General features: G+C 40.8%; 1 protein-coding gene across 1 annotated transcript in view; it reads left to right on the top strand.

Moving 5' to 3' along the window:
- Nucleotides 1-27,641, top strand: part of wu:fj29h11 (protein NO VEIN) — a 49,923-nt gene that overhangs the window by 12,759 nt on the left and 9,523 nt on the right. Inside the window, exons 12-36 of the mRNA XM_039789159.1 lie at nucleotides 262-440; nucleotides 900-1,072; nucleotides 1,229-1,453; nucleotides 1,630-1,739; nucleotides 3,898-4,113; nucleotides 6,177-6,303; nucleotides 6,416-6,638; nucleotides 6,780-6,927; nucleotides 7,280-7,457; nucleotides 7,617-7,794; nucleotides 8,652-8,778; nucleotides 8,911-9,030; nucleotides 9,546-9,696; nucleotides 9,795-9,907; nucleotides 13,230-13,380; nucleotides 13,553-13,795; nucleotides 17,336-17,517; nucleotides 17,655-17,838; nucleotides 19,611-19,753; nucleotides 21,819-22,000; nucleotides 23,490-23,749; nucleotides 23,884-24,121; nucleotides 24,204-24,384; nucleotides 25,544-25,670; nucleotides 25,875-25,961. Of these exons, the coding sequence (XP_039645093.1) occupies nucleotides 262-440; nucleotides 900-1,072; nucleotides 1,229-1,453; nucleotides 1,630-1,739; nucleotides 3,898-4,113; nucleotides 6,177-6,303; nucleotides 6,416-6,638; nucleotides 6,780-6,927; nucleotides 7,280-7,457; nucleotides 7,617-7,794; nucleotides 8,652-8,778; nucleotides 8,911-9,030; nucleotides 9,546-9,696; nucleotides 9,795-9,907; nucleotides 13,230-13,380; nucleotides 13,553-13,795; nucleotides 17,336-17,517; nucleotides 17,655-17,838; nucleotides 19,611-19,753; nucleotides 21,819-22,000; nucleotides 23,490-23,749; nucleotides 23,884-24,121; nucleotides 24,204-24,384; nucleotides 25,544-25,670; nucleotides 25,875-25,961 (4,246 nt within the window). The remainder of the gene's footprint in view (nucleotides 1-261; nucleotides 441-899; nucleotides 1,073-1,228; nucleotides 1,454-1,629; nucleotides 1,740-3,897; nucleotides 4,114-6,176; nucleotides 6,304-6,415; nucleotides 6,639-6,779; nucleotides 6,928-7,279; nucleotides 7,458-7,616; nucleotides 7,795-8,651; nucleotides 8,779-8,910; nucleotides 9,031-9,545; nucleotides 9,697-9,794; nucleotides 9,908-13,229; nucleotides 13,381-13,552; nucleotides 13,796-17,335; nucleotides 17,518-17,654; nucleotides 17,839-19,610; nucleotides 19,754-21,818; nucleotides 22,001-23,489; nucleotides 23,750-23,883; nucleotides 24,122-24,203; nucleotides 24,385-25,543; nucleotides 25,671-25,874; nucleotides 25,962-27,641) is intronic.

A 27,641-nucleotide genomic window follows, 5' to 3' on the forward strand; every position in this document is an offset into this window, starting at 1 on the left:
AGTCTAATAGATGATTATCAGTTAACCGCAAAAAGTAATTTCAGTCAGACAACACAGCACAGCAGCTGAGATCTTCGGGAGATTATACCGTAAAGGCCCAATATCCCAAAATCTTCCCTACAAAACCCAGATCATCAACCCGGTTTACAGGCAAACAAAGTTTTGACCTCCTCGGATGGGGGATGGCTGTATATAATCTACCTGTAAAATAAATGTTCTAGAAGGTGAGAGTAACATCAACGTTCACCCTTCTTTTCTCAGCTCTCCCACATTGAGTCAGCACTGAGATCCCACTACCGGGTCCGGGACAGTCGTGACCTAGGCTACGGCACTCTGCAAATGCTGGCTGGCCTGGTCCAACGCCAGAGAGGGCTGAATGGAGGAGGACAGAGCCAGGTCTACTACGAGTCAGCCCTGTTTGCCAAACACAGCAATTCAAGGTTAGTAGTGTATTGTCAGACAGACAGGCTTCATGTTACATGCTAAGATAACCTTGATGACATCACTAGGACATCATCAGGGTTATTTTTTCAAACTTTGATTAGGTCGCTCTAGAGCCATAGAAGACACATTGCAACTGCTTTCACAGGCTGTACAGTACTTCTATTATGAATAATCTTGGTATGTGAGCAATGTAGAATGCTCCTTTTAATGGCTCCATCTGTTGAATCAACAAGGCTAGGTGGAGACCCAGCCCAGTACATGGCAAGACCATGTATGGTCCAGCAGGAATGTGATCTGAAATTGGGAAGAAATTAACAACAAAGTTTTGCGTGGTCGGGTCCAACAAAAGTTTTTGCATCTGCCAAAACACTGCATCATGTGTCAGTTGGTTTACAAGATATTTTTCTAGTAACTGAACAACTAAGTTTTGTCTCCCTTATCCCTCCCATGAACAGTGTTGAAGGTGGGTGTGGATCAGTGGGACGGCTAGGTGAGATGTCCAAGGCGCACGCTCTGGCCAGCTTGCTCTCCTGCCCTCTGCTAGAAGATTTAAGTGAGTGGAGCCAATGGGAGCTGATCTTCAAACCCCTTCATGGCTCCCTCAAAGATTTCATTGAAAGAAATGCAGGTAGGTCTCTAGGAAATCTACTCGTCCTGTGCAGTGAAATTTTTATTGTGTTCAATGTTCCTCAAACATGCCAAATTAAAGAAAGAAAATTGTAGTTAATGAACATTTAAAATTCTTTTTGAGGATTTTTTTCTATTTTTTATACTTGCAACACAGCTAATACAGGCCTGGCAGCGTTGGAGGTGACACCAGGTTTGCTCCTCAGGATCACCACGCACACAGGAGACAAGCATTTCTCCAGTGCAGCGATGGCCCTCGACTCCATCAGCACAGCTGGCCACCTTGTGTCCATGGTAGTAGCTGATGGGATCGTCAATGCTCCCACAGCCCTCCTGGCCAATCACATGCAGAGCTCCCTGGCAGCAGCTGTGGGCAAAGAAGGTAGTGATGCAGGACTGATTTTAAGTTTACTTTTAATTACTTGCTTTTAAATTCCCTTTTAATGCCTTTCTAATTTGCTTCTTAGAAAGGAAATATTTAAAGCTAGCATAAGCCATTATATTTAAAATGCAGCATGATTGTGTCATCATTACTAAAATAAGGTTTGTGTTCCTTAGATTTGTCCCAGTCTGAAGAGGATGTGTCATGTTACAGCAGAGTGGCCAAATTCCTCTTGGCATGTTTGACAAGAATCCCCACCAGAATCTGCCAGGCTCTTTTGCAGCAGGTTAGTCACAGTAAATTGTAGGATCAAATCATATACCTTATGTTATTTCTGGAGAAAGGGGTTATGGTGAAGTGTGTTTTGGATTTTAGAATAAAGATAGTGGGAGAAAACAGTCCACATGGATGTTGTTAGAATTATTCCATGGCTCCTTTAAGCAACATTGCATTTTTTTAACCGTAAAGGTGTAATATGTAATACTGTCAGCTAGTGTTTAAAATAGTTACTGCAGTACAAATTCAAAATACTGGAGAGAGTCGTCTCCCCCGCCCCCTCCTCCCCAGACTCGAAGTTCACGGAGGTTGCCAGGCTGAGACCGCAGCTTCCATAGTCTCACTTTGCCAGACCCTCATCCAAAGCGCGCTGAAGGAGTATCCACAATGTTGTTAGAAGCTTGTCTCACATAGCCAGACATTACTTCACAGCACAGCAGAATAGCTAACATTAGATACTGGCTATATTGACAGTCATAAAAGCCCGTGCTCACGTGGAGCTCTGTACCCAACTGACAGACACACTTTTTTGGATTAGAATTACGGTAGAAACCGCTAAAAATACAACCCTCTCGCCGTCCTTTCCACCCGACTGACCGACACACTTCCTCGGCTTAGAATTAGCTACGGTAGGAACCGCTAAAAATACCACTACCTTGCCGTCCTCTCCACCCGACTGAACACACTTTATTGTCTTAAGTATTACAGGAAACAATCGCTAAACACACTGCAAACTCACGATCATCTCTTCCCAATTTACATCCCCCCTTTCTTGGTTTCAAATAACTCACCATTGTCGGCTACGGCCGCTGAACAGGCTACATGTTGTAAACAGCCGTGGCCCTCTTGCCTGGTCCTTCGGTAACGTTAGCAGGATTAGCATGGCGGCGTTAGCCAGGACCAGTCGGGATCACTTTACTGGCTGTGTCTCAATTCTTTTTGCGAGTCCCCAACGGGTACTCTAGCTATATAATTCAGTGTGAGTACACAAATGTTGAAATGACATAAAATGCCCATCCCTTGTAGCCATGATAAATTAGCCTGAAGCTAATGCTTACCTGTTCAGGAGAAAATTGGCCAACTCGGCGTCCTTTGGGGCTCTAAGCTGTCTCCGTCTTTCAAATGCATCTCCAATATTTACCCGGGGTTTGTTACGTCTCTGGTCACGCAACGGTTAGAAACATGCCGGTTTCTTTTTTTAGGTCAGGTTAAATTTATCTATTATCCGGTTTGTTTGTTTGCTGCTTTCATGGCTGTAGTAATGTTAAAGCTGTAGCACGCTGGGTTTACGTTTTTACAGGTATATCTGGTAACCTGGCCTGGCTGTCAAACTGGGCAGTTGATAACAACACACAGACCAAAACGCAAACAGAAATTCCGTCACGGAACGGAAATTTCAAAAGGAGAAAATACTGACATTAGCATTGTTGTCAGAAAAGATAGTATTTCAACTTAGCATGTTTCCTTAATATCTGATGATGCATTCAGGTCATTTTTGGATTTATTACAGTAACTGTATTATATATTGGACCTTTAAATAACAGCTTGAATGGTGCTTCTGTCATTCCCACTCCACGTCCGGAACACTGTTCTCGCACTATGTAACTTTGGTGAGCGGGTACGATCTCCCTTGTACATTAGTGAAAGGTTGCACAACATTTTAATACGTCCTTGTCCAAAAGAGGGCTTTAGCCTGTGAATTCAATCTGCTCAACCAAATTGCTAAGGATGTGGTTGTTTATCAGTCTTACAGTTGTCATTCCATAGACTTTTCCAGCAAGCCAGTCAGGTCAGATAGATACATCAGCTTTTTGAAATATTGGTAATTTTTTGAGTTGCTGTGTACTATCTTCTTTATTTTAGCCTGTTTTAATTTTCTATTCTCTTTAATTAATGTTTTTAATTGTTTTTAATGTTTTATGTAAAGCACTTTGAATTGCCTTGCCCTCCTTGAATTGTTGCTGAAATGTGCTATAAATGAACTTGCCTTGGCATGCCTTTACATCAGACACAGGATTACAGCTATCATTGTAATCCTTTATCATCACAATCATGTTTTTTATTTGTACATAATTAATAACCGAACCTATGTTGAAAGAAGTGCATTCCGGTTGTAACTCTAATTAAGAAATGATGTGTATGTTCTTGTGTGTGACTTTGATTTCCAGGTGTTTCTGGAGCCTTTCTCGCTTGTCTTGGGCCAGGCCAAGTCTAAACAGGTCCTGATCACTGTAGCTCAGTCTGACCTGAGGCACATGAACTGTCTGCATCGGCTTGGTATCCTCCTGGGCATCACAGACTGGATCAAAGACTACCAGAAAAAACTGAACCCACAACAGATCCAAAGCTGCAACACACAAACAGCACCTGTGGAACAGGCCAAGGTCAGAATACAAGTCGAAAAAAATAGAAAAACAGTACTCTATTGGATTGGATGAATCCTATTTGAAACTGACAAATATCAACACCGGTGCAATTATTGTGCTTGGACCTTGTACATATATTGCTCTAAACTTATACAGTGTTGATTACAGTACATCTTTCTTGGGAGAAAACAGTAATGTGATCTATAGGAAGTTATCTTTTTTACATTCTCAGCAGCAGCATCAATGAAATAAACAGAGAAAGAATTGGCCCCAGTGTAACTGGCAAGTGATCTCTGGTTAGTGTAATACTACTGCTGCACTAAACGTTGCTTGACGGGTTAAAACATCAAACGTTGCCATGACACGATCCTATCAGCTGTCACCAATTAACGTTAATTCCACGTGGAACTTGACCACTTGCCAAAATGAATCTCTGCAGCTGGTGTCTGTACTCAGCCAAATATCATTTGTGAGGGAAGAACATTCACTTTGTTACATCATTGTACAACCGCGAGCGGAACGTTTTGTGGTTCCCACAATACAAACCAAGTGATAGGCCTTCTCTAGTAAAAACGATCTAGTAGTTGTATCCTCCCAGTCAAGCTTTTGTTCATGTCATACCAATAGTCTAAGCTTATCAGTTTGATAGTTCTGAATCTTGACCTAGGAGTGTTTGAAGAAAGTTGCTTGTGAAAAATGAGGTTTGCCAAAGTCAATATGCAACATGTTATGCAATATGTTATTTTCATGTGCCAGATACTTAATCAACATTTCATATCTTATGCTACTTTAGTAAAATAAATGTTCATAATAGGGCTGTGCAATTAATTGAATTTTGATTTTGGCTCCCAACGATCACCAAAATAGTATAATCGAGAAAAAAACGATTATTTTGCCATGTTCCGTTTTGCAAGAACACTCTTATTTTGTCTTGTGTTCTGAATGACACGCGTATGCGCACATCCGCCCCTCCCGAAGCCAGTCAGGGAGGCAAGTCGTGTGCATATCATCCGCTGGAATTTAAAAACTCAGCGCGAGTAAAGATGGCAGCAGCGTTTGGTGAGCAAAAAAAGGCAAAACCAACTCAGTTGTCTGGGGACAGCTAACGTTAGCTAACCCTGCGGTCCTTCTGCCTTTGCCCCTATTCCCCCGACACGCTGTATTCACTTACTGTTTAAAACTTTTTCCAGCTTAGTGGGGGTGCATAGGCATACTGCTCAAAAACAACATGAAAAAACATAGTAATGTTCCCTCAGCATTTAGTTTTGTTGTTAAACTGTATGTAAATGAGCAGGGACGTTAAATCACCTGTTTCACGTAACGTTAATCTAAGGTACCGTCTATGTGCTGGATTTTTCCTAAGGTTAGCTAGCAAATAAGCCTACTGACGGCGACATTATTGTTGATATTTTGGCACAATGTTTCGTAATGACAGTAGTAGTGGTCATAGTGAGTGAACATGTGATGTGAGATGCACATTGTGTTATGTCTGTGGAACTGTTCATTAGCTGTGTAACGTTATGTGTGATATCTGTAAAGCTGAACCAACTCACAGTAGTAAAACAGATTTTATTCTGATCCAAAGACTCTTTCTATGAGATAAAGGACACTAACAGATTATACCCAGGACACTATCCATTATATCCAAATGTTAATGAGTAATCGTGTTAAATAATCGTGATTTCAATATTGGCCAAAATAATCGTGATTATTATTTTTTCCATAATCGAGCAGCCCTAGTTCATAATGACAGAGAAAATGTCTTTTGCAATGATTTGAGTTCTATTTTATGTAATTTTCAAGTTGGATTCAGATTTGAAGTTGTAACACTGAAATCAGATTCTATACTATATTCAGATTGGATAAAATGCTATCAAACTCAATCCTAATTGATTAAAAGAGTAATATGCATACCTGTCCTTAGTTATTCATCTTTAGTCATCAGTGATTGAATAGTTAAATCAGCTTACCCCTGCATCTTATGCACACTGTATGTTTAATGTAAAACAAAGCAAACATATGATGATTGGCATGATGATGGCTTGGCTTCTAATTTCCTTTTCTTTTTTTCTTGTCTTCAGCCTAATTTGAAAGATTCTGAGACCATCAGTCTGTCAGCTCTAAATATCAATGAAGATGATTATCTTGAGGATAACACAATGGACAACAGCTTTGCCTCCTCCCATCTCAACCAGAGCCTACAACAAGGTGATTGAAAGTAGTACTCCACCACAGCAATGTACATTTTCATTTCATAATGTATAAGGACTCTACCAGTTTCCCTTTCTATCATTTGATTGCAATTTATTTTTACTTATAGTCAATGGCGAGAAAGACGTAGTGGTTGAGGACATAGAGGATGAAGAGGAGCTGTATGAGTTGTCCTCAATGCCTAACGGAGAGACATCAGACGTCAGCAGTGAAGCTGAAGGGAGCCCGGACGAGGAACAGTCAGAAATGTCTGATTCTGATGAAATGGATGCTGCCAGCTGCCAATCAACGACCACATTAGGCTTCCAAAAAGCCATCATTGAGGACATTAGGTTTGTTCACATTTCGTCTCCTTTACAATTTCCTACGCAATGTCCACCAAAGTATCATGATTTGGTTTTGCCAAGTAAGGCTCCCTAAATGTATAGCTGATCTATACTTTGTTCTTCTGTATCTTCCTTTTTCTCTGACAGGAAGAATGAGTTTGGTATTGGTGTGGAATTGACCGCTGAAGGCCAGAAGCTGATGCAGGTCCAACAGGACAGGCTGGGCCGCAGTTTAGACCGCCTCTCCACCGAACTCTACAGCAAAGACACACACTTTGTCCTGGAACTCATTCAGGTGGATTCCTAATATTTACACCCTGAAAGATGATGCTTGATCTTGTGTATTTTTGTTCATTTATTGTAAGTCAAATTTGTGAATATTGCGCCACTCCCAAGTTAAAAGATTGTCTAGCAAACAAAGAGAGCTCAAAAGAACTGAAGAAATATATTATACTTACTACTGATTAAAGAATCACATTTTTTAAATCTTTTGATCAAGTGTGATTAATATATTGTAAAAGTAAAAAGCCACTTGAAATTTGTATTGACTCTGAGGATGGCTATCCAGAGTTTCATGTCATAGTTTAATTTGAAATACAGTATGTCTAAAAATGACTTATTATAACCTCTTTGTTTCCATTTTTCAGAATGCTGATGACAACAGTTACCCATCAGAAGTTGGTGTCATTCCAGCGCTGGCCTTTGTGGTGGAGAGAGACAGCATCTCCGTTCTCAACAATGAGATCGGCTTCCAGGAGACGAACATCAGGGCCATCTGTGATGTGGGTCGCAGCACCAAGGGCAAACACAAATATGGATACATAGGTAAGTATTTACATGATGCCTTGAAGGCGCTCAGAAAGTCAAGGCTCATTGTTTGAAATGTCCAAGCCTTTGTCACCAGAGGATATACTATGAAGTTAGAAAACATGACCTTGTCTAAACATGGTCCGTTTATGATCCTGATTGTTCTACTTCTCATAGGTCAAAAGGGCATCGGCTTCAAATCAGTGTTCAAAGTCACAGACCGTCCGGAGATTCACTCCAATGGCTTCCACTTGCGCTTCGACAAGACCTGCGGCCCCATGGGATACATCCTCCCCCACTGGACTGAAGATGAGAAGCTTCTAGACTCACAGCTGAAGGACATGAATCAGCACAGGTTGGATGATTGATAAACAGTAGGCTTTGACTGGTCATAGTAAGGGAAAAGCACAGATGTTAAAAATAACTTTTTCGATGGCTCGGTTCTTTTCAGGTGTCACAGTAAGCCATGGCATTGTGACAGTAAGCCAGTATGCACAATAACTGAAGCAGCTAAATGGATTTCAGCCATCAATTTATTATTTATGCCTGTATAAGGTGTAGGATGTGAAAATATGCCAGCTTCACACGCTGCATTTCCTAGGGCTGGGTTTAAAAAAAACAAAAAATTCCGATTCAAATAGATTTTCGTTTGAATGATCCAATATCGATTCATAAAATCCGATCATAAAATCAATGTCTGTCTGTATCATATGAAACTACGTGAACTAAAGAATCCATTGGTGCCAACTATTCTATGCTAGCTTGTCGGGAAAGGGGGTTCAAAAACGCTCCAAAGTCAGGCTACATTTTGGTGAGGGAAAAACTGGCATGGCCACATGAATGTCTTTCATATCCAAGCAAAATTGGTTTTGCAATGTTTAGCAGATGCTATATGGCATTTGTTTGAAATATTGTCCCTGGTAGATTTATGAGGACTATGGTTAACTGCTCCTCAGATCTCTGCAGGGTAAATCCAGACAGCTAGCTAGATTATCTGTCGTAAGTTTTCTCTCGCACAACTAAAACTTTTTTTTTTTTATATCTTTTGAACATACATAACACACAACTGAACAAGAACAACAAACCTCTCCCACCCCTCACCCTCTGCGGTCTCGAGGAAAACCAGAGGCTGGTCAGAGAACGGAGGTGGATCTGGCAAATCGAGACTACTAGTTTTCTAACTACATCACTGTATATTGTTTTTCTTATCAGGTGGACCACTAAGATCTACCTTCCTCTACGCTCCGAAAGCCATCAGACCAGAAACCTGTTTCAGGACGTGCACCCATCCCTGCTGCTCTTCCTGCACCGCCTGCGCTCCATCTCGATCTACAATCAGGTAGCTCTTGCATTAACACCTTTGCTGACATGTATTTTTGCAAACAAACATAGTTTCCATCATTGTTTCAATCCTAAAACAAGCCATGAAGAATCATCTGTTTTTTATACATCCGCGTCTGTTTCCCTGCAGAGTGAGAAGCGTCTTGTGACAATGACTCGGAAAGATCTGAGTCACAATGTGTTAGAGGTGGAGCACACAGATGGCATTGAGCGCTGGCTAGTGGTCAAAACTATGGTGCAGCCCAAGAAGGTAATGCAGAAACACATCTCATCTCAAATCTCATTCTCTTGCTTTCTTTTCAGGCATGCGTATAATATCTAGATCTCAGAACAAGAAGTGGACATCTGTTCCTAAATTCCATCCTTCCTGGGAAATGAATAAAAATGACTGTAGCTTTGCATTTTTCTGACGTGCTCCTGTGTTGGCACTATATAACTGTTCCTCGTTCTGCTCCGTAAAAGTCTTTCCCTCTCTGCGTCTTGCCAGATGTCGTGAAAACTCACTTTTTTGGCACGCTTGATCTTTCAGTCTGAAATGACTCTATAATCCCTGCCCCTCTTCTTCAACGTTACCGTTCCATTTCCCATAAGCAGCTACCAGTTACCATCTGTCAGGTTATGTAAGAGAAGAAATGAATCTGAGTGAGAAAATATGTTGAGACATTCTGTGCTAGTTCCCCAACAACCATTTAACAGGCCCAAACAATATTTCTGTAATATTGTTTGTAAGCTGTCTATTTTGACATTGATCTGTTTTTGCTTCAGATCAAAGAGGATGTTGAGTCCACCGAGCTTGCCCTGGCTTTCCAGCTTGACAGCAACGTTACAGAAAGTGACATTGTATGCCAGCCGCAGAAACAGCCTGTCTTTGCTTACCTGCCCCTTCGCAGTTTTGGCTTCCGTTTCATCATCCAAGGTGAGAATAGAGTTTTGAATTATAAAGCTATCCATTAATGGAGACACGTTTCGTTTAATGAAGAAGAAATCTGACTCTCAGTTGATACTCTTTCTTAGGTGACTTCGACATCCCTTCCTCTCGTGAAGATGTTGACAGAGACAGCTCATGGAACCAGTCGCTTCGATCTGAGATACCACAACTCTTCCTCCAGGCCATGGATGTCTTCACTGTAAGAACATACTGTATCTACAGTATTTACTATATATCTAGTAATTTACTAAGAAAATGTACTAAGAGATCAAATGAGATCATGATGAGATGTTACTGACAGGAAACCTGATCATTAACAATAAAATAAAATAGAAATATAATATAGTAGAATGCAGCAAACTAGAGAGAAGAACCAGTTGTATAAAGCATTCAACTAGGACAAGGCAAGAGGACATTGAAGAAGAGTATCTTATAGGTCATATGTACGTAAGTTCAGCATAATTTGCTACTGCTTTTGTTCAAATAATAATTCCAGTGGCTACTCCTTTCTTGGTGTTTCGTTGATAGGGCTGCGACAACTCACAAGGGCTTAATGGTGACACCTGGGTCCCAGGTCAGGGTCGTTAATGTCGAGCCTTACCTTGTAGCATTTGTATTACTCAGTAAGGCTAGTGATAGGCAGTTCGAGAGCCCTGTTCCCATACAAGCCGATATTGCTGAGGGCAGCTTGGGATTCCAAGCCATTTCTTGATGAATGTACTGTCTGTTCTGTTCAGCTTCTCAACTTTGGTGTATGGAACCTCATAGATCGTCAGAGGCCTCATCAGATGATGGGGGAGCAATCCAAACTGCAGGCACCAAAGTTCTAAGTTCCCTTGAAGTAGGGTCTTGTCAATGTTAGCAAGGCCTTTGATTGTGTCTTCCTGAAAGCTGTACTTTCACAGCAGTCACTGGTTTTATCCAGCAGATCAGTCAGTTGAGCTTATAGGGTTTTACATTCCCTTATTGTAATCTGCTATCATTCCTTAAGTGAGGTTAGGAGCGTAATGCTTCACTAGCGGCCATTAGTTTTGTTGATAGGCCCACGACACCTCCAGGTGGTGACACCTGGCACCTCCTTCCACTTTTACCCTCCCCCCTTTGAGGGCAGCTTGGGATTCCAAGCCATTTCTTGATGAATGTACTGTCTGTTCTGTTCAGCTTCTCAACTTTGGTGTATGGAACCTCATAGATCGTCAGAGGCCTCATGAGATGGGGGAGCAATCCAAACTGCAGGCACCAAAGTTCTGACTTCCCTTGAAGTAGGGTCTTGTCAATGTTTTTTTTTTTGAAAGTATGTTTATTGCAGATCAACATTGGGATCAGACTGCATTTGTTCATACAAGCAACATTTTTTTACATTTTCTTATTCGTACAAAATAACATCAATAACAATAAGCAGTAAACCAAGACCTTACAATTGTAATTATTTGGCGGATTCTGAATACAATAATGATGAGGCACCGTAGGAATATATCAAGACTAAGAGACCAAAAAGTAAAACCAGGAGTCAAACGAGATAAGAAAAATTCCCTTTGAAACCGCTAATGCTGCATTATCAATATAAGTGACCCCTCATCACTCCGTTTTCTCCCTCAGACCCCTTAAGTGTTCCAAGACCGGTCCCCATGCCCTATCAAACGCATTCTCCCTCCCTGCAATCATGAATCTGATCCTCTCTAAGTGGAGGACTTCACCCAGCTCTCTCAACCACATCTCAAATGAAGGGGCAGCATCCGACTTCCAAAATCGCAATATAAGTTTTTTAGCCAGTACCGTACCCAGATACACTGGCCATTTGTCCCTGCCAGAGTTCAAAGCAATGTCATTTGTAGACCCCAAAATGGCCACAAGGGGGTTCGGTATCCACTGCTTGTTGAAGGCTTTTGAGTAGAAATCAAATACAGAAGACCAGAATGAGTGGAAGTTAGGGCATGTCCAAAATTGGTGTGTGAGGGTACCTCTTGGTTTTTACACTTCTTACAAAATGCTGATACGCTGGGATACATCTTGCTTACTTTTACTTTCAAGTAATGCAACCTGTGTATTACTTTAAATTGTATTAGATTGTGTCTCGCATTCACTGAGCACCTATGAATGTTCATAAGACATGAATCCCAAAATTTCTCAGTGAGGGGAATTCCCAGTTCTGTCTCCCACTCAGTTCTTAACCTATCTGTGCTGGGTGCTGCATGGTTGATCAATGACTGGTATAATATTGCCACTGCTCCTTTTTCTGCCTGGCTGAACATTAGTTATGTTTTCGAGTGTGTCATGCCTTGTATGTCTGCAAGTGTAGACAAGCAAGACTTTATAAAATGCCTGACTTGTAGATATCGGAAAAGATGAGAGGCTGGGAGACTATATTTGTTCATTAATTGCTCAAAGGACATGAAGTGCCCACGCTGATACAAATCCCTCAAACATTCCACTCCTTCTTCCTTCCATAGAGCAAACGCAGGATCCGTCCCTGAAGGTTTAAAGGCATGGTTGTCGCAGAAAGGGCTGTCTATGAACATGTCTGGGGCTTTCAAGTACAATTTAATCTGCTTCCAGACTTTCAAAGAGTTGTGTACTAGAAAGTTCCCTCCGTATAAAGATTTGTTTATCTTAACAGGGCTGTTCAATAGGGCCGGGAGAGAGGTCCCGCAGCAGGCTGATTGTTCTATAGAAAGCCAGGCTGGGGGGATCTCCAACCATGCTCTCAATGGATTTACCACTCCTCCAGAAAGCCAGCGTGTTTAAATGTGCAGCCCAGTAGTAGCATCTGAAATCTGGGAGACCAAAGCCCCCCTCTTTTTTTGTTGTACATAGATGTTTCTTTTTTATACGCACCGCTTTGTACTGCCAGACAAAGGGAATTATAATAGTCTAATTTCTTAAAGAAGCTTTGTGGAATGCATGATGGGATCGACTGAAACAGATGTAAGAATCGTGGGAGAACCACCATCTTAATGGCGTTTACTCTCCCGACTAGTGACAGTGGGAGAGTCTTCCAGAAATCTATGTTCTGCTTCAATTGTGTTATTTTCAGATTCCAATTCTCATCAAGAAGCCGTGTAGGTTCCCTGGTTACAGTCACCCCCCAATTACGTGAGCCGTCTTGTCAATGTTAGCAAGGCCTTTGATTGTGTCTTCCTGAAAGCTGTACTTTCACAGCAGTCACTGGTTTTATCCAGCAGATCAGTCAGTTGAGCTTATAGGGTTTTACATTCCCTTATTGCAATCGGCTATCATTCCTTAAGTGAGGTTAGGAGCGTAATGCTTCACTAGCGGCCATTAGTTTTATTGATAGGCCCACGACACCTCCAGGTGGTGACACCTGGCACCCCCTTCCACTTTAGTTGCTGAAGGACCTAGTTGTTCCATCAGGTGTAGTGTCCTTGGGTAAGGCTGGTCTTGAAGCCAGTGAGTATGTGCTATAGGGTTGCTGGTGTTAATACAGTAATAACAACTAATATCACTCAGCCCTTGGCTATTGTCTTTGTTAAAACCAGTGTTCTGTTTTCTGCTTATTCCAGGATCACCCAGAGTTCAAGGGGCTGAAGGGCCTCTCCCAGTTCCTGCAGTTTATCCCCCTGCCTGACGAGGTGTTGGACTTCTTCAAGCCTGTTGCTGGGAAGATTATTCAGATGCTCAAGGGCAAGGCATTCCTGCCTACACTCAGCTCAGGTATTACTCATACATGCAGCTTGTGAAATTTTACAATCTCACAAAAACAGCATAAGCAAAACAAAAATATTTCTAGTATACCAATGCTGTGAGTTTAATTTCTGTGTACTAGCAATGAAAAGCATTGTATCTAACCCTGTGAGTGTTCCTCTCTCTATGCTTTCTCTTCCAGATGGTAAGGTTGTGTACAAGCTGCCTTCCCAAGTGGCCGTCTGTCACGACGCCGTGATCCGTGACGTGATTGGCGGAGACGAGCTAGAAAGGCATCTGTCTCTGTCCTATCTCCATCCGGGTTTGAGCCCTGCACCACCCTCCTCCCTGCTCACTCACCTAGGAGTTAAATACCTGCGGGGATCCGATGTTACCACAGTAACCACAGCCATGGCCAGGGAGCTAATGGAAGGCATCCATTCAGGTGTGTTGAAGGGAGGAAGAAGGAAAGGGATGGCGAGGGAGAGGGAGAGAAATTTTATGGAAAGTCAATCCATGTCGCTTCAAATAATGGCAGAACACAATGGATTATAACTGCTGACAGAATGCAGTGTGTGTAATAGATATTTTGGGCATTTTCCTGTAAGACTGATAGAAACTTTGCATTCGTATATATCTATGATAGCGCCAGATACTTGCCATCACTTATTAAACCCATGCTATTACAACCTTGTGATATGTGAATAGTAGCATGCAGTATGGCCACCATCAAATATTTGCTAATGAATGCACTGCTGTAATTTGCTTCATTATTGATCCTATAATTTATTATAGTTTTATTATAATATAGTTATTTATTTAGTAAATATCATATCTATGACATGTCTTGGTAATTTCATTGCAAATAAGTTTGAGTGTCTATTTTCTCTCACAAAGATGTTTCCTGTTTTTGTAAGGATTTTATTAAGATGGTGTATGTTTTTGAATAGACTGTCTTGTTCCCAATCCTTCTTTTATTCTACATTTCAACATAGATCTAAGGGTACACCTGGATGTGTGTGTGTGTGTGTGTGTGTGTGTGTGTGTGTGTGTGTGTGTGTGTGTGTGTGTGTGTGTGTGTGTGTGTGTGTGTGTGTGTGTGTGTGTGTGTGTGTGTGTGTGTGTGTGTGTGTACACGTGGGTACATTTAAAATGTTTTATTTTCCTAGGAGGCTAGACATCGGTTTTAATCACCAAATGAATTGCTAAGATCTCAGGATACTGCAACATTGCTAAAAATAGGTCCAATAAACAGTATACAGGGATATGAAGAATTGAATTTGCATGCATGCGTTTATCTTATCTTCAGATAATTATTACCCAGCACCTGCTAAGAATTTATATATGTGCATGTGCCTCCTGATTACAAGTGCTAAATCAACCATGACAACAAAAAGAGGAAGAAAATCAGTCAGAATATAGGCCAGTATAGTTTCACAGGTTTCCAGTTTCGAATAATATGATACGCTGATGTAGAAAAACAAAATAGACAAATATTGGTCACCTTGTTGATGGTGAGAGGTGAAAATGTAACACCTTTCCATCTCAGCAGTGAAATACTGTACTTGCAGAAACTGAAAGTTTTGATGGGAATTCATGATATTAATAAATTATTTTGTACAATTGGCCTTACATCAGGGGTGTCAAACTGAACTTCATTAAGGGCCACACTGAAAAATGAGAATCACAATAAGGGCCAGACATGTATAGTTTACTGACATGCTTTTATTTAACTGAAAATGTCAATTATCTTTGGCTGTTTGATTGCATTTCTCATATAGATTTCTCACATACATTTTGGTCGACATAAAGCCCTAAAAAAGTGAGCAAAAAAAGGTCTTGGCCATCATAGAATTTAGCAAAACATGAAAAACAAAAATTACTTTTTTAAAAGCAGGCTACCACACCTGAACCTGTTTCACAGCCTGAATATGTAAACTCTCAGGTTGTGGGGGAATTTCTGAGGCTCAAAGTCAGCAAATCTTCCAAAATCTTCTTTAAGTGTCACATAATTACAGTGTGACTGACTTTTTTGGTGTTGTGCACAGCTAGGCGGGCCAATATTAGTTGTGAACCTAAATTGCCCCCGGGCCTTGAGTTTGACACATGGGCCTTACATACTCCGATAAACTGACATGGTATTGCAGACTGTAAAACCTAAGTTTCCAGTGTCTGAGAAGTGATAGAAACAGACTTTTTTTTTTTTCTTTCTGAAATGACCTGCTTTAACAGCTGTGTCTGCTCTCTTAGAAGTCAGCACATTCATAGACATTTAGGGCAGCGAAGTAGGTGTATGATAAACTTCACCTCTCACTAAGAATAACCAGACATACAGCCCAGCATCAAAACATGCCCACCTCCCCCCATGTTGTGCGTCATCACATTCAAAAACGGTACCCAAAGCAGAGGTTTAGAATGCCAAGCATGAATAATTGATTTTCACACTCTGATGTAAGCATCCTGCCATTGCAGTTTGTTGGCCTTAATAGTCATGTAGCCTAGGTGGTTTGGTGTCTTTATAAGTAACTCAGAGGGCTTATGGACTTGAAATGTATTCTGCTTTTTTTTCTGTATTCTACCTAAACACTCTTTATCATATCACTTTAGTGCTTCACATGAGCAACACTAATGTCTAGGGCTGGATCCGAATATTCAAATGTTCAATCGATTGGTAGTTATTAGATTTCAATTTTGGGATTTGAATATTTTTTTTTTTTTTTTAAACTTGCATGCAGGCTGAAATTTATTGTGGTGTTTTGTCGGATTAAGCTGCTTGCTAAATGTCCGCTAGCCGCTGGTTAATTTATGCAGCGCTATGTCGTATATATATCAGCCAAGAACAGAAAGCGAGCGGTCTGATGTTTGTAGAGCTCTGTATGGTTATACTGTATCCGTCTGGTGTTGTTTTCAGGCGATTTGATGAAGGTAAAAACAGTAACATGTTAGTTATGGCTGTCCATAATGCCAATACGGTGAGGCAGTGTAGTAATCCAGTCTGGAACTGCAGTGTCTTTTCGGAGACTGCACAATAATTCCAGAACAATATATATCCACATCTGAACGGTTTCTTTATTCCTCTTTTCTTATGAAAGAGTATTGTTTTACTATTAGCCTGGCCATCTTGACTCCCAGAATGCAGTGGGGTGAGTGTGTTGGCCAATCAGAGGCTTTCTTCATGACTATCATTTTTTGGTGTTTTACGGCAGCTGGCATCAGCAATATTGCAGATGCTGCCACTTTCCTGACTGTTGGTTTGCTGCTACATGTACTAAAAGTGGAACGAACAAGCCAAAAATAATGATATAACACTGTAAATGTAATAAATAATGCATAGATTCTTATTTGTCCATGTAATGGGGGATCTACTTCTTTTAACTATACAGCCCCCGGTAAAACTCTTTTTTTTTCCGCTGCTGATAGTAGTAATTAGTCTCTGCATTGTGTTTCGATGATGGCGAACTGAAAGCACACCCCCAAATATGTCAGTATTGTGCAATAATTTATCATACACAATACTGTCATAGGCAAATTGATTGTGCATTACAGGGTTGAGGTTAAAGTACAAGCAGTTTCACTCAAGGAAACTAGGCGACCCAAACGTTGGGAAAAAATGGCATAAAAGGGTTAATATGAATAAAAAATAAAATCGCAGCCTTTGGATTCTCTTAACATCTGCTTTAAAATGATCTATAAAGGGGATGTAAATTATGAAATTGACTGGAATAACTTAAACCCAATAGGGTTTAAGTTAGTTAATGCCTTAGTATCCTAAGGCATTAAACTCAATATTGAAACTAAAATGTTCACCAAAATAAATGAATTCCTGAAGTTAAAATTAGGTGATATGACCTACAATCCAATAATATTAAGTACAACTACCTTGTAACAAATATGGCCTTTGGAAAGTTCAAAACATTTAACATTTGTTTTTTTGCTAAAATTCGTGGTGGTGTTAATCCAACTCTCATGCATTGTCTTTTCATAGGCCCTCTGTCTGCATTGTACAAGGATGTAAATGTAGTTCACCCCTCTCTGCTGAGTTGTGTGGAGCCTCTGGAAAGTCAGCAGGTTCGGGAGCTGCTGAAAAGACTCGGAGTTCACGAACTGGAGCCTCAAGAACTACTGGAGCAGCACATCTACCCTTCAATACAGAACAACAAATGGAAGGTATCATATTGTATAAACTGGATCAACTGTCACAAATGATTTTGTATTGCCCATAATATTTGGCTTAAATATCTCTTTCTTTCTCTTGTTGGCCTCGTTTTCTTTTCTTCCCATCGTTCCACTGATTCCACCACCAGTCAAAGCCAGAGTCAGTGGTGGTGAGTTACTTGGTTTTCATCAAACTGCATTCCTCCTCCAGCCAGCAGTACTCAGACTTTGCAGTACCCGTCCTCACCAGCAGGGGTCTGCTGTGCCCGGCCACTGAAAGGGTGCACTTCTCTGAGGAGTACGGCAACATCAACCTGCCAAAGAAACTGCCTGGTATGGAGAAACCCACAATGCTTAAAACAGACACAAGTGTGTGTGTGTGTGTGTGTGTGTGTGTGTGTGTGTGTGTGTGTGTGTGTGTGTGTGTGTGTGTGTGTGTGTGTGTGTGTGTGTGTGTGTGTTGTGAGAAAAGTAGTTTGTGATTATGTGAGGGTTTGCTTCTATTGTTAGGGTTAAAGAGTTCAGATTCTCGTTCAATACTTACATATTTCAGCATTGCACAGTTTAAGAACAATACAGATAATACGCCCAATCCCATTTTGGAAGGTAGCCTGCTTGACAGCCCTGGCTTACACAAATAGTCAGCTACACATATTTCTGTTGCGGTGTTTTTCTTTTTTTACAAAAAATCATCTATGAAGCAAACACGCCTTCCTGTGTCTATCGCTGTGCGGCGTGCTGACAGACATGGGCTGAGCAGGGAGAGGGAAGACTCAGAGAGAAGAGCAGATGTAGTAACATCGACGTGCAGCAGTCTGCAGCTAAAGATACCGAGTAGCTTACCTGTAGCCTGCAGCTGGACTTTCGGAGACACCGTGGCCATGGCCAGAGTGTGAGATAACGGAGAAACTGAAAAATCTGCCTGCTTCCCTGAAGACACCCGTGTGAGTTATGTAAACAACTACAGACAAAGCGTGTAGGCGCCACCAGGGACTTCATGGTGCATTCGGGTGCACCTCGTAAGACAATAAGAAACTCAAGCTGTTGTTGTACCCGTCTGCCATCTAGTGGCTGTTCTTTTTATTCCTTGACAGTTTGTTTTCAATTGACTAATGAAATAAGTTCTGGTCATTAAATTTTAAATAAATTATTTAAATTTGACCATATGACCTTAGTGTGGATTATTAAAGGACTATTATTTAATTATAAAGAACAGCAACCAAATTAAACTGGATGAAATTAATTTACAGGTATTATAAACTGAGGTGAAGTGGATATTATGTAAAAGTTTTCTTCTGTAAAATAAGCACCTGAACTCAAAGAATCGGAACTGATAAAATTGAAACGATACCCAACCCTAATTGGCTGTAATTCAAATGCAGATGTGCATGCATATCAGCGGAAACTCCTGCAGAAAACGTTGCTATTCTAGCATTGTCAAGAACTGCCTACACTGCAGAGCAACCCAAAAAAGAAAAAACCTTTGTTCTTACATAATCTGGGTCACGCAACAGTGATAGAACCAAAAGATGTAGCCTAAAATTCATTCAAAACTTGTATTTGTTTGTAAACGTAATAAATAAATAAATATTTTTAAATTGGACTGAAAGAGACAACTATATTTTTATCGCAATTATTTCTGGGACAATTAATTGTACATCAAAATTCAGAATTGTTCCAGCTCTACTAAAAGAGAATCTGACAATTAACACAATAAAACATGTCAATATTAAAATGTTGCTAATAGTTTAGCTTTTAGCCAACCGTCACCAAAGGCTAACTGCTTACGTAGCTAGCTAGGCTTAGAATCACAGTATGTCATCTTAAAGGGGTTTACAGGACCACAGTGTTACCTTTTGGCCATGAAGCAATGCAGCAGCTTCCCTGTGAGATTTTACTTATTACACAAATGCCATACCTACATTTTAATGATTAACTGATATCAAAACAGAAACATTGCACTGCAGTCCTTTCAATCTTTAATTTTCTCATCTCCTTAGCCTGTTTCACTTCTAGTGTTTGTCAGATTTAAATGTCTTATACAAGATGTCTTTATTGTTCTTTTTCCTGTTAATACTTATCTTGTCTACTTCTTCCTCCACCAGGCTGTGATTGGGTCTTGCTGGACCCCTGCTATGTGCAGACAGATGACGATGTAGAAGGATGGAGGAAGCTGTTTAGCACCCTGGGAGTCAGAGACGGTCTCATCATCCGCAAAGAGAGACAAACACTCACTGCTAAAGAACTGGTGAGAAGGACATCCCTGAACTGTTACCTCAGCTATTTAGGAATCATGCTGCAAAAATGCTATTATACCGGCACAAAAAGACCAGACCAAGGTTGTGACAGCCCCACCTGTGAGCCTAGATGATAAAAGGCTATGGATATGTGGTGTAAGGCAGAGTTCGACATAAGCAATGGCCCGATGACCTGGGGCCAGTAAAACAGTATGTCGGGCAAGTTGATTGGCCAGCCACTGGCCTGAACAGGCCAGTGCTATTGTTTGTGCCAATCAAAGTCACGAGTCAGTTCTTTGTAATTTGATGCTAACGTCAGGTGTAACACTATCTAACGCTGATTAGAAATGTAGTTCACTTACGTCAACAAACTACCGCCGGCACCCACCACAAAGAGTCCACACATGCTTTGGACCTTAAGTAGCGGCTACAGCAACTCAAACCCAGCCAGTCCAGAGCTGCTGCCTGTTCTCTTCCTTCGCTGGGAGCTAGCTAGTAATTTTAGCATACGTCGCGGTCCCTCGCCTCCACCCCTCAATGATCTCTTGAGAATAAATAAAGGTTGAATGAATGAATGAATGAGTTGCTGCAGCCTCAACTCGAACTCAGTTGCAACTGCTGTTTGCTGCTGTCCACTCTCCTCCCAGCGAAGTAGTCGCCTAGAAGCTGGGATTAAGGCGGAGGGACGCGGGGTGCATTAATGATCACTAGCTAACATTAGCAAACTGCAAAGTAAGCTTCCCCAGTGCTGTTGGAAATTTTACAATCATTTCAAAATGAACGCTTAACGTAGCCCAGTAAACATAGCTGGGGAATATTCAGGTCACTACAATATGAACACAAAGAGGAAACCCACTCGTTACCAGATAGCTGTTATTTGAATAAAATAATTTTACTTTAAATATCTGATATTTGTCTAATCAGCATGTCTTCTCTTCATTGTGGAAAATAATTAGCTATTTTGCATAATTTAAGAACAATAACATACAGTACAGGCCAAAAGTTTGGACACACCTTCTCATTCAAATGCGTTTCCTTTTTATTTTCATGACTATTTACATTGTAGATTCTCACTGAAGGCATCAAAACTTTGAATGAAAAAGTGTGAAATAACTGAAAACATGTCTTATATTTTAGATTCTTCAAAGTAGCCACCCTTTGCTTTTTTTATTAATAAGGGAAAAAATTCCACTAATTAACCCTGACAAGGCACACCTGTGAAGTGAAAACCATTTCAGGTGACTACCTCATGAAGCAACACCAAGGGTTTGCAGCGCTATCAAAAAAGTCTATCTACAATGTAAATAGTCATGAAAATAAAGAAACACATTGAATGAGAAGGTGTGTCCAAACATTTGGCCTGTACTGTATATTTAATATAATAATACATTTTTAACGTAAATTAAAAACAAGCAATACTGTATAATTATAATTTATGCAAATCCAACTAAATTGACTGAACTCATATTTGTAGATGCAGAATAGTTTTTTTTTGTTTTTGTTTAGATTAATCCTATACACTGTATATTAGATTAATAAATGTAACAATTTGAAAAAGTGTTGTCCCCCTTTTTTGTTTTCGGGCCAGTTAAAATATACAAGGGGCCAGTGGGAAATTTCTTTTATGTTGGACACAATATTTACCGGTTGCATGGACACCAGAGGCAGAACACAATCTTCCTGAAGCACGCTGCATTAAAAACTAACTGTGACTCATCATGAGGAATAACATAGTGATTAAAGGATTAAGGTATTAACCACTGTGAGTCACACTAGGACTAGAAAGACTAGCTGCTTTTAGGATGAGCAGAAAAAGCAGGTGACTGATGGGACCCATCAGACATTCCTGATGCCTGTTTTAGCCTGGGCTACAGCAAGCAGGGATAAAATGTGGATTTGTCATGACACCATCAGTCATTGTGTGACTTCTTCATGACTGCCTTCATGTAATATAGGAACAATTGTTTTTACTTTATTCCTGTTTTTAGGTGCAGATGCTTGGGAATTAACTCTGATACTACATATTAATTGTAAATGAATATAAAGGAATAGACTCTTCTTCTACTCTTCCCCCAGACCTCCAGTCCCTGGTCAGTAGAAAGTGCAATGTGGCACCAAAATCCAGGAGAGGGCTTTGTGCTTGATGACTACCCCTGCCAGGAGTTTTATTCCCTGGCCACAGCCCAGCTGCCCGGCCACCTCCTCTTGCAGCAGAGAATGTCATTGCTGGAGCTTCTGGCGACAAACTGGGATACAGGGTAAGACACACACACACACACACACACAGTCCTATGTTATGTTCTGTTGAGTGTCCCATTTGAGAAGCATGTGAATTCACTAGGTGTCTGTTATGGTTAGGAAACCTAATGGCCGGAGAACGGCTAGGTTAATGGCTTTGGGGTTAGTCAGGGTCAGGTAGTAATCCCCATCATTTTTACTGTAGCCGGTAAGTGATTACTCAGGTCAAGCGATGACATTCTTTGACAGTAATGTTATTCTCTCCCCGAGAGAAAAGCAGTGTCACATCAGCCTTTGTTTGGGTTTAACGTCGACAGAGAGATCAGTCTGGGGATTAATTCATCTGGATTTAGTTGCTCTTAGCTCTGACCAATCTCGTGAGCTACTGTTATATGCTATATAAATAAAGCTGCATTAAGATCACTAAGGCTACGTTCAGTCTGCAGGTCAAAGTAACCCAAATCCGATTTTTATTTTTTAGAATCAGACAGACAGTGTGAAAAGCCCAAGTCACATGGCATCCGATCTTTTCCAGTTATGATTTGGGCCACTTTCAAATGTGGTCCAAATTGGTTACAGGTCGGATTTAAAAAATAATGTGACCCAAGTCTAGACTGTCCGATCGAAATTCATCCTACTCTGACATCCCTCTAGAGTGACCATTCTATTTCATTCATTCGTCACAATTCTACACTTTTCTGTAGACTTTACATGGTGGAAGATGCGTCTGTATATTAGCAAATACATTTTTCCAACTTACCAGTCCGAACACTGAAATAGTCCTTATTTAAATCATTATGTTTTAAAAGTTGTAACATGCACTAATATCCGGATCCAGAGCTATTTAACTAGGCATAAGGAACGCGTAGCAGCAGACCCAGGGGACTGCACACTGCAGGTTCATATGACAGTTCTCCCGAGTTACTGGAGCTGTATAATGGATTTTGTACGTATGTTTGTATTGTATTATCTAATAATGCATTTGAGGGCTGTATGCTGTAAACCCTGTAACGTAGATGTAATGTTATGGTCTCTGTTCCCAAACTGCCGGCTGTCGCTTAGTAGCTAGCAGTAGCTAGTAGCAAGACATAACGATTACATCTCCATGGTTCTCTCAATACATCAGGGGTTTAGTTTGATAAGCATTTAGGTAAGCTGCGTGTGACGTTTGACGTATTACTCTTTTGCGGATGGGGGTCACTTTCAGGCCGCGTCCAGTTTATACTTGAGTCTGATGCGGGCCACATTTGAAAAATATAATGTGAACAGTCAGTCCAAAAAATCAAATTTGAGTATTAAGGCCTGCAGTCTGAACATAGCCTAAACTTCAACTGAAGAGGCTGTGAGCCATACATTGTAGCATTGTGTTGTTGGATCTCTGAAGTTATATGATCAAATATTAAATGTATTTTGTCAAAGAAACTTTATCATTGTTTGCTGAGAGGGGTTTGAAAGTTTGTATTAACCTATTCCAAACATTATCTATAATCACCTTTTGTATTTTTGCAGACATTGCTACTCTCAGTACCTCACAGCTCAGGTGATTGACAGCGATGGACAAGCGATCAAAAGCACCAAGTCCTCCTTCTACCACTTCTTGCGTTATCTTGAATGGGTACCAGCCTATCGCCCCATGGAAGGAGAACAGCAAGAGCGAAAGTACCTCTGTCCAAACTCAGTCTACCTGACCTCACCTGAAGTCACCAGCCTGCTGGGGACTCATGTCTGTTATGTGGACATAGACCCCAGCGAGTTTAGCAGAGCTCTTGGTAAACATGTATTCTATGGTGTACATCTGTTGTTCATAGCTCAAGTTATTGGTTATCCTATATTTGCTGCGGGCTATGTTTAGTCCGTTACATAATGGACAATCTGTGAGTCACTGTCTTGTTCCCTCTTTCAGGAATGAGACAAAGTATCTCAGTGGATGATCTGATAAACTACCTGAAGAAGTGGTGTGTCAAACCAGAAGCAGATGACCAGGAGCAGAGACTACCTGAGGACGAGTTAGAGGGGGCAAATTTCTCTTCCACAGTTGAGCACATCCACAACGTCTACACCTATCTGTATAATAACTGTCCCCAGAGCAGCCTGAAGGATTTGTTCCAGCATACCCCTGCTGTATTCATAGAGTACGACAGGTACGTTGTCGGGTGTATCAGCATACTTTTTTCAGATTATTGTCTACATTTTGTCCCTTCACAATTTAAACCTTGCTCCCAGGCGAAATGAGTGGTGTTCAGGACGTTTCTACCACCTAAAGGAGGTGTGCTGGAGTGACCCGACGGTAGTTTTCCAGCGCTACAGACCGCTGACTCACGCACCAGACAGCCCTGTCCAGCAGCCCAAAGTCCTGGCTCCCTTCTACAAACCACTGGATGGCATGAAATTCTTCTTCACCAAAGTAAGCTCACATAATTTTCCTACATGTATAAAATGTTTCTTGACTCATGGTTTGTTAAACTCAATATGCTGTTTGATTGACCGTTTGTTAAAGGTCCCATGGCATGAAAATTTCACTTTATGAGGTTTTTTAACATTAATATGCGTTCCACCAGTCTGCCTATGGTCCCCCAGTGGCTAGAAATGGTGATAGGTGTAAACCGAGCCCTGGGTATCCTGCTTTGCCTTTGAGAAAATGAAAGCTCAGATGGGCCGATCTGGAATCTTCTCCTTATGAGGTCATAAGGAGCAAGGTTACTTCCCCTTTCTCTGCTTTGCCCGCCCAGAGAATTTGGGCCACCCATGAGAGAGAGACATCATGGCTTTCAAACGAGCAAAGTGGCAGTTGGTCAAGGCCACACCCCCACACTCCACCTTGCCCCCCCTCTCTCCTCCTCAATAGCTACAGACACAGAAATAGCACATACTAAGGAAAGCTCATTGTGGCTCTAGTGGCTGTAATTCTGCACCAAGGCTGAATTTCGGGAAAGAGACTTCATATACAGTATTAGAGGACCACTAAGACCTGTATAAAAGCATCCAAAGAGCACCATGTCATGGGACCTTTAAGCCCCTTAGTTACTGTTGCTGTCTGGCAAGCGTTTCAGAAGTATACAAAACCAGCTTTTTATCTCTAGGCAGTGACTGTTAATTTTGCTGCACAATGTCTGTTCTTGGCTTGAATAAATACCTCCAATGAACTCACCCCAGACATGAGGAGCAGTGTCTTTACAACCTCAGGGTTTCCCTGTCCTATATAAAGGAAGAGTATAAATGAGCTACACCTGATAGCCATTGGAAACTGATTAGGCTCACTTAAGGTGGACTTATCTTTAACATAGTTTTTCCTGCATACCTCTATTACATGTAACGTTAGACAGCCAATCACCAGTTTCTGGCGTTAGGTATTGACATTTGGTATTGAATGACGAGGCATTTTTCGATACTCGATACTAAGGAGGCATTGAATTTGGTACCCAGCCCTACTATGCAGGTTCTTCTGCTGTCTCTGTTGTTTTATTAAACTGTATTCCTTCTGTTTGTAGCCAATTTTAAGACTAAACTACACCATTACTAATGTACACTATGCATTTATCTGTGATTACTGATCTTATGTATAGCTGCTGAATGTGGATCTCAGTCCCAATATGAAGCAGTATGTTGGCTTGTTGGAATTGATCTGTTCATCATCCCCCATACCAACTGCTGAAGTGCTACAGGATGTGTCGGTGCTCTATGCCATACTTGGTAAGGACATTTAGATTTCCAGTCTTTTGCTCCATAGCGTGTCTCACATTCTATTGACTCACAAATTTCTTTACTTTTTATGTCCTATCTGTCTGCAGCTCATTATCTAAAGAGATAATGAGTTCAACAAATGTTGGGTTTCCTTTCCTTCCTGCCTGTGCTCCCTGACTTTAGATATAATATAATATATTTTTGTTTCAACAGCTCAAAAGTGTAAAATTCAAGTATCTGGTGACCAGGAAAACATCCCTCAATTCAATCTCAATCCCGACTACTGCTCCACCTTGAAGGGTGAGTGATGCATACACATTAGGCCAGTCTAAAAAAATGCTCAAATTGTTTTGATATTAAGTCAAACACCAGACCGGTATACCTAATTTTACGACCAGAATGACCATTAGGAATGGCACTTGACTCAGCAGCCACTCCCGAGTGGAAAATAATGAGACTAAGAAAGCCCATTAATGAGAGTGTAGCGACTCCAGTCCACTTGCTGGCGGTAATTCACCTCTAAGCTAGTTTGCCAACCGCCAATAAACACTATTTAAGAAAAAGAAGCAGACAGTGAAGCTGCATCACTTGCTGTGTCCACTATGTGGCCTTAGTACGGTGGCCGGGAAGTGCAATGCAACATTACAAAGAATGAAACACTTTTACAAAGCTCGAGACAAATTTACATTTTGGAAAACAAATTTACATTTTGGAAAACAAATTTACATTTTGGAAAACAAAATAACATTTTAGAAAACAAATTTACATTTTGGAAAACAAATTTACATTTTGGAAAACAAATTTACATTTTGGAAAACAAAATAACATTTTAGAAAACAAATTTACATTTTGGAAAACAAATTTACATTTTGGAAAACAAATTTACATTTTGGAAAACAAAATAACATTTTAGAAAACAAATTTACATTTTGGAAAAAAATAACATTTTAGAAAACAAATTTACATTTTGGAAACCAAAATAACATTTTCGAAAACAAATTTACATTTTAGAAAACAAATTTACATTTTGGAAAACAAAATAACATTTTAGGAAAACAAATTTACATTTTCGAAAACAAATTTACATTTTAGAAAACAAATTAACAAGATGCAAAACACTTTTACCAGTCCGAAACAAATTTACAAATGACAGATTCTTCACGGAAAGGGAATGTACCACATACCGGAAGTGATGAGGTGTTGTTGGTGAGCGCAATCAATTTGTGTTGTTGTGTTGTTTTGGAATGGAAAATGAAGTTTATGGTGACTTTACGTGTGGTCGGTGTTGAAGTTTTTATATGACACGCGACCTGACGGAAACATTGGAAAAACAGGGAACGTATCGACAGCCGCGGCCGGATCGAAGCTACAGCAGGGGGCAGCGGAGTCCGTCTGCAGCTGCAGGACCTGGAGCTCACTGCCCATTCCTGGGAGCCAAAACCGACACCACGCAGCTGGAGACCCAGGCCGTATTGCTGGGCCCGCTGGAGGGAAGGGAAGCCCGGGAGAATCAGATCCAGGACTGAACGGAGCGGACTGTCACAGCCTGCTGAAGTTTAAATCACAGGTTTCCTAAAGGGAGTCTGGCGGGTTCGGACTGTGGACGGGAAACAAGCGACTTAAAGTCTCGTTAAATAAATAAATACATGCAGAAATAAAGAATCATTAGTGTTTAAACTTCACTTTGAAGCAGAACCTCTTAGTTCAGAAGGGTGAAGTTTCCGTTTGTACTCATCTGTGAACTGATTATAATAAATATTCTTTGTATTAACACATTAATTAGTCTCTTTGTCTTTTTGTTTAAAAAAAACTAGAACATCGCATGAGATTTTGACGATTTATAGTGATTTTATTTCCGTTAGACCTTTGCCTACATTGACGCGCTGATGCATTAAGGACGGCCCATAGACAGTATATAACGGATGCCTCCCTGTTCCAAGATGCGGCTCTATTGACGCATTCGATCCATAACTGCCGTAG

This window comes from Perca fluviatilis, chromosome 21, assembly GCF_010015445.1.
Source record: "Perca fluviatilis chromosome 21, GENO_Pfluv_1.0, whole genome shotgun sequence".
NCBI classification, from domain to species: Eukaryota; Metazoa; Chordata; class Actinopteri; order Perciformes; family Percidae; genus Perca; species Perca fluviatilis.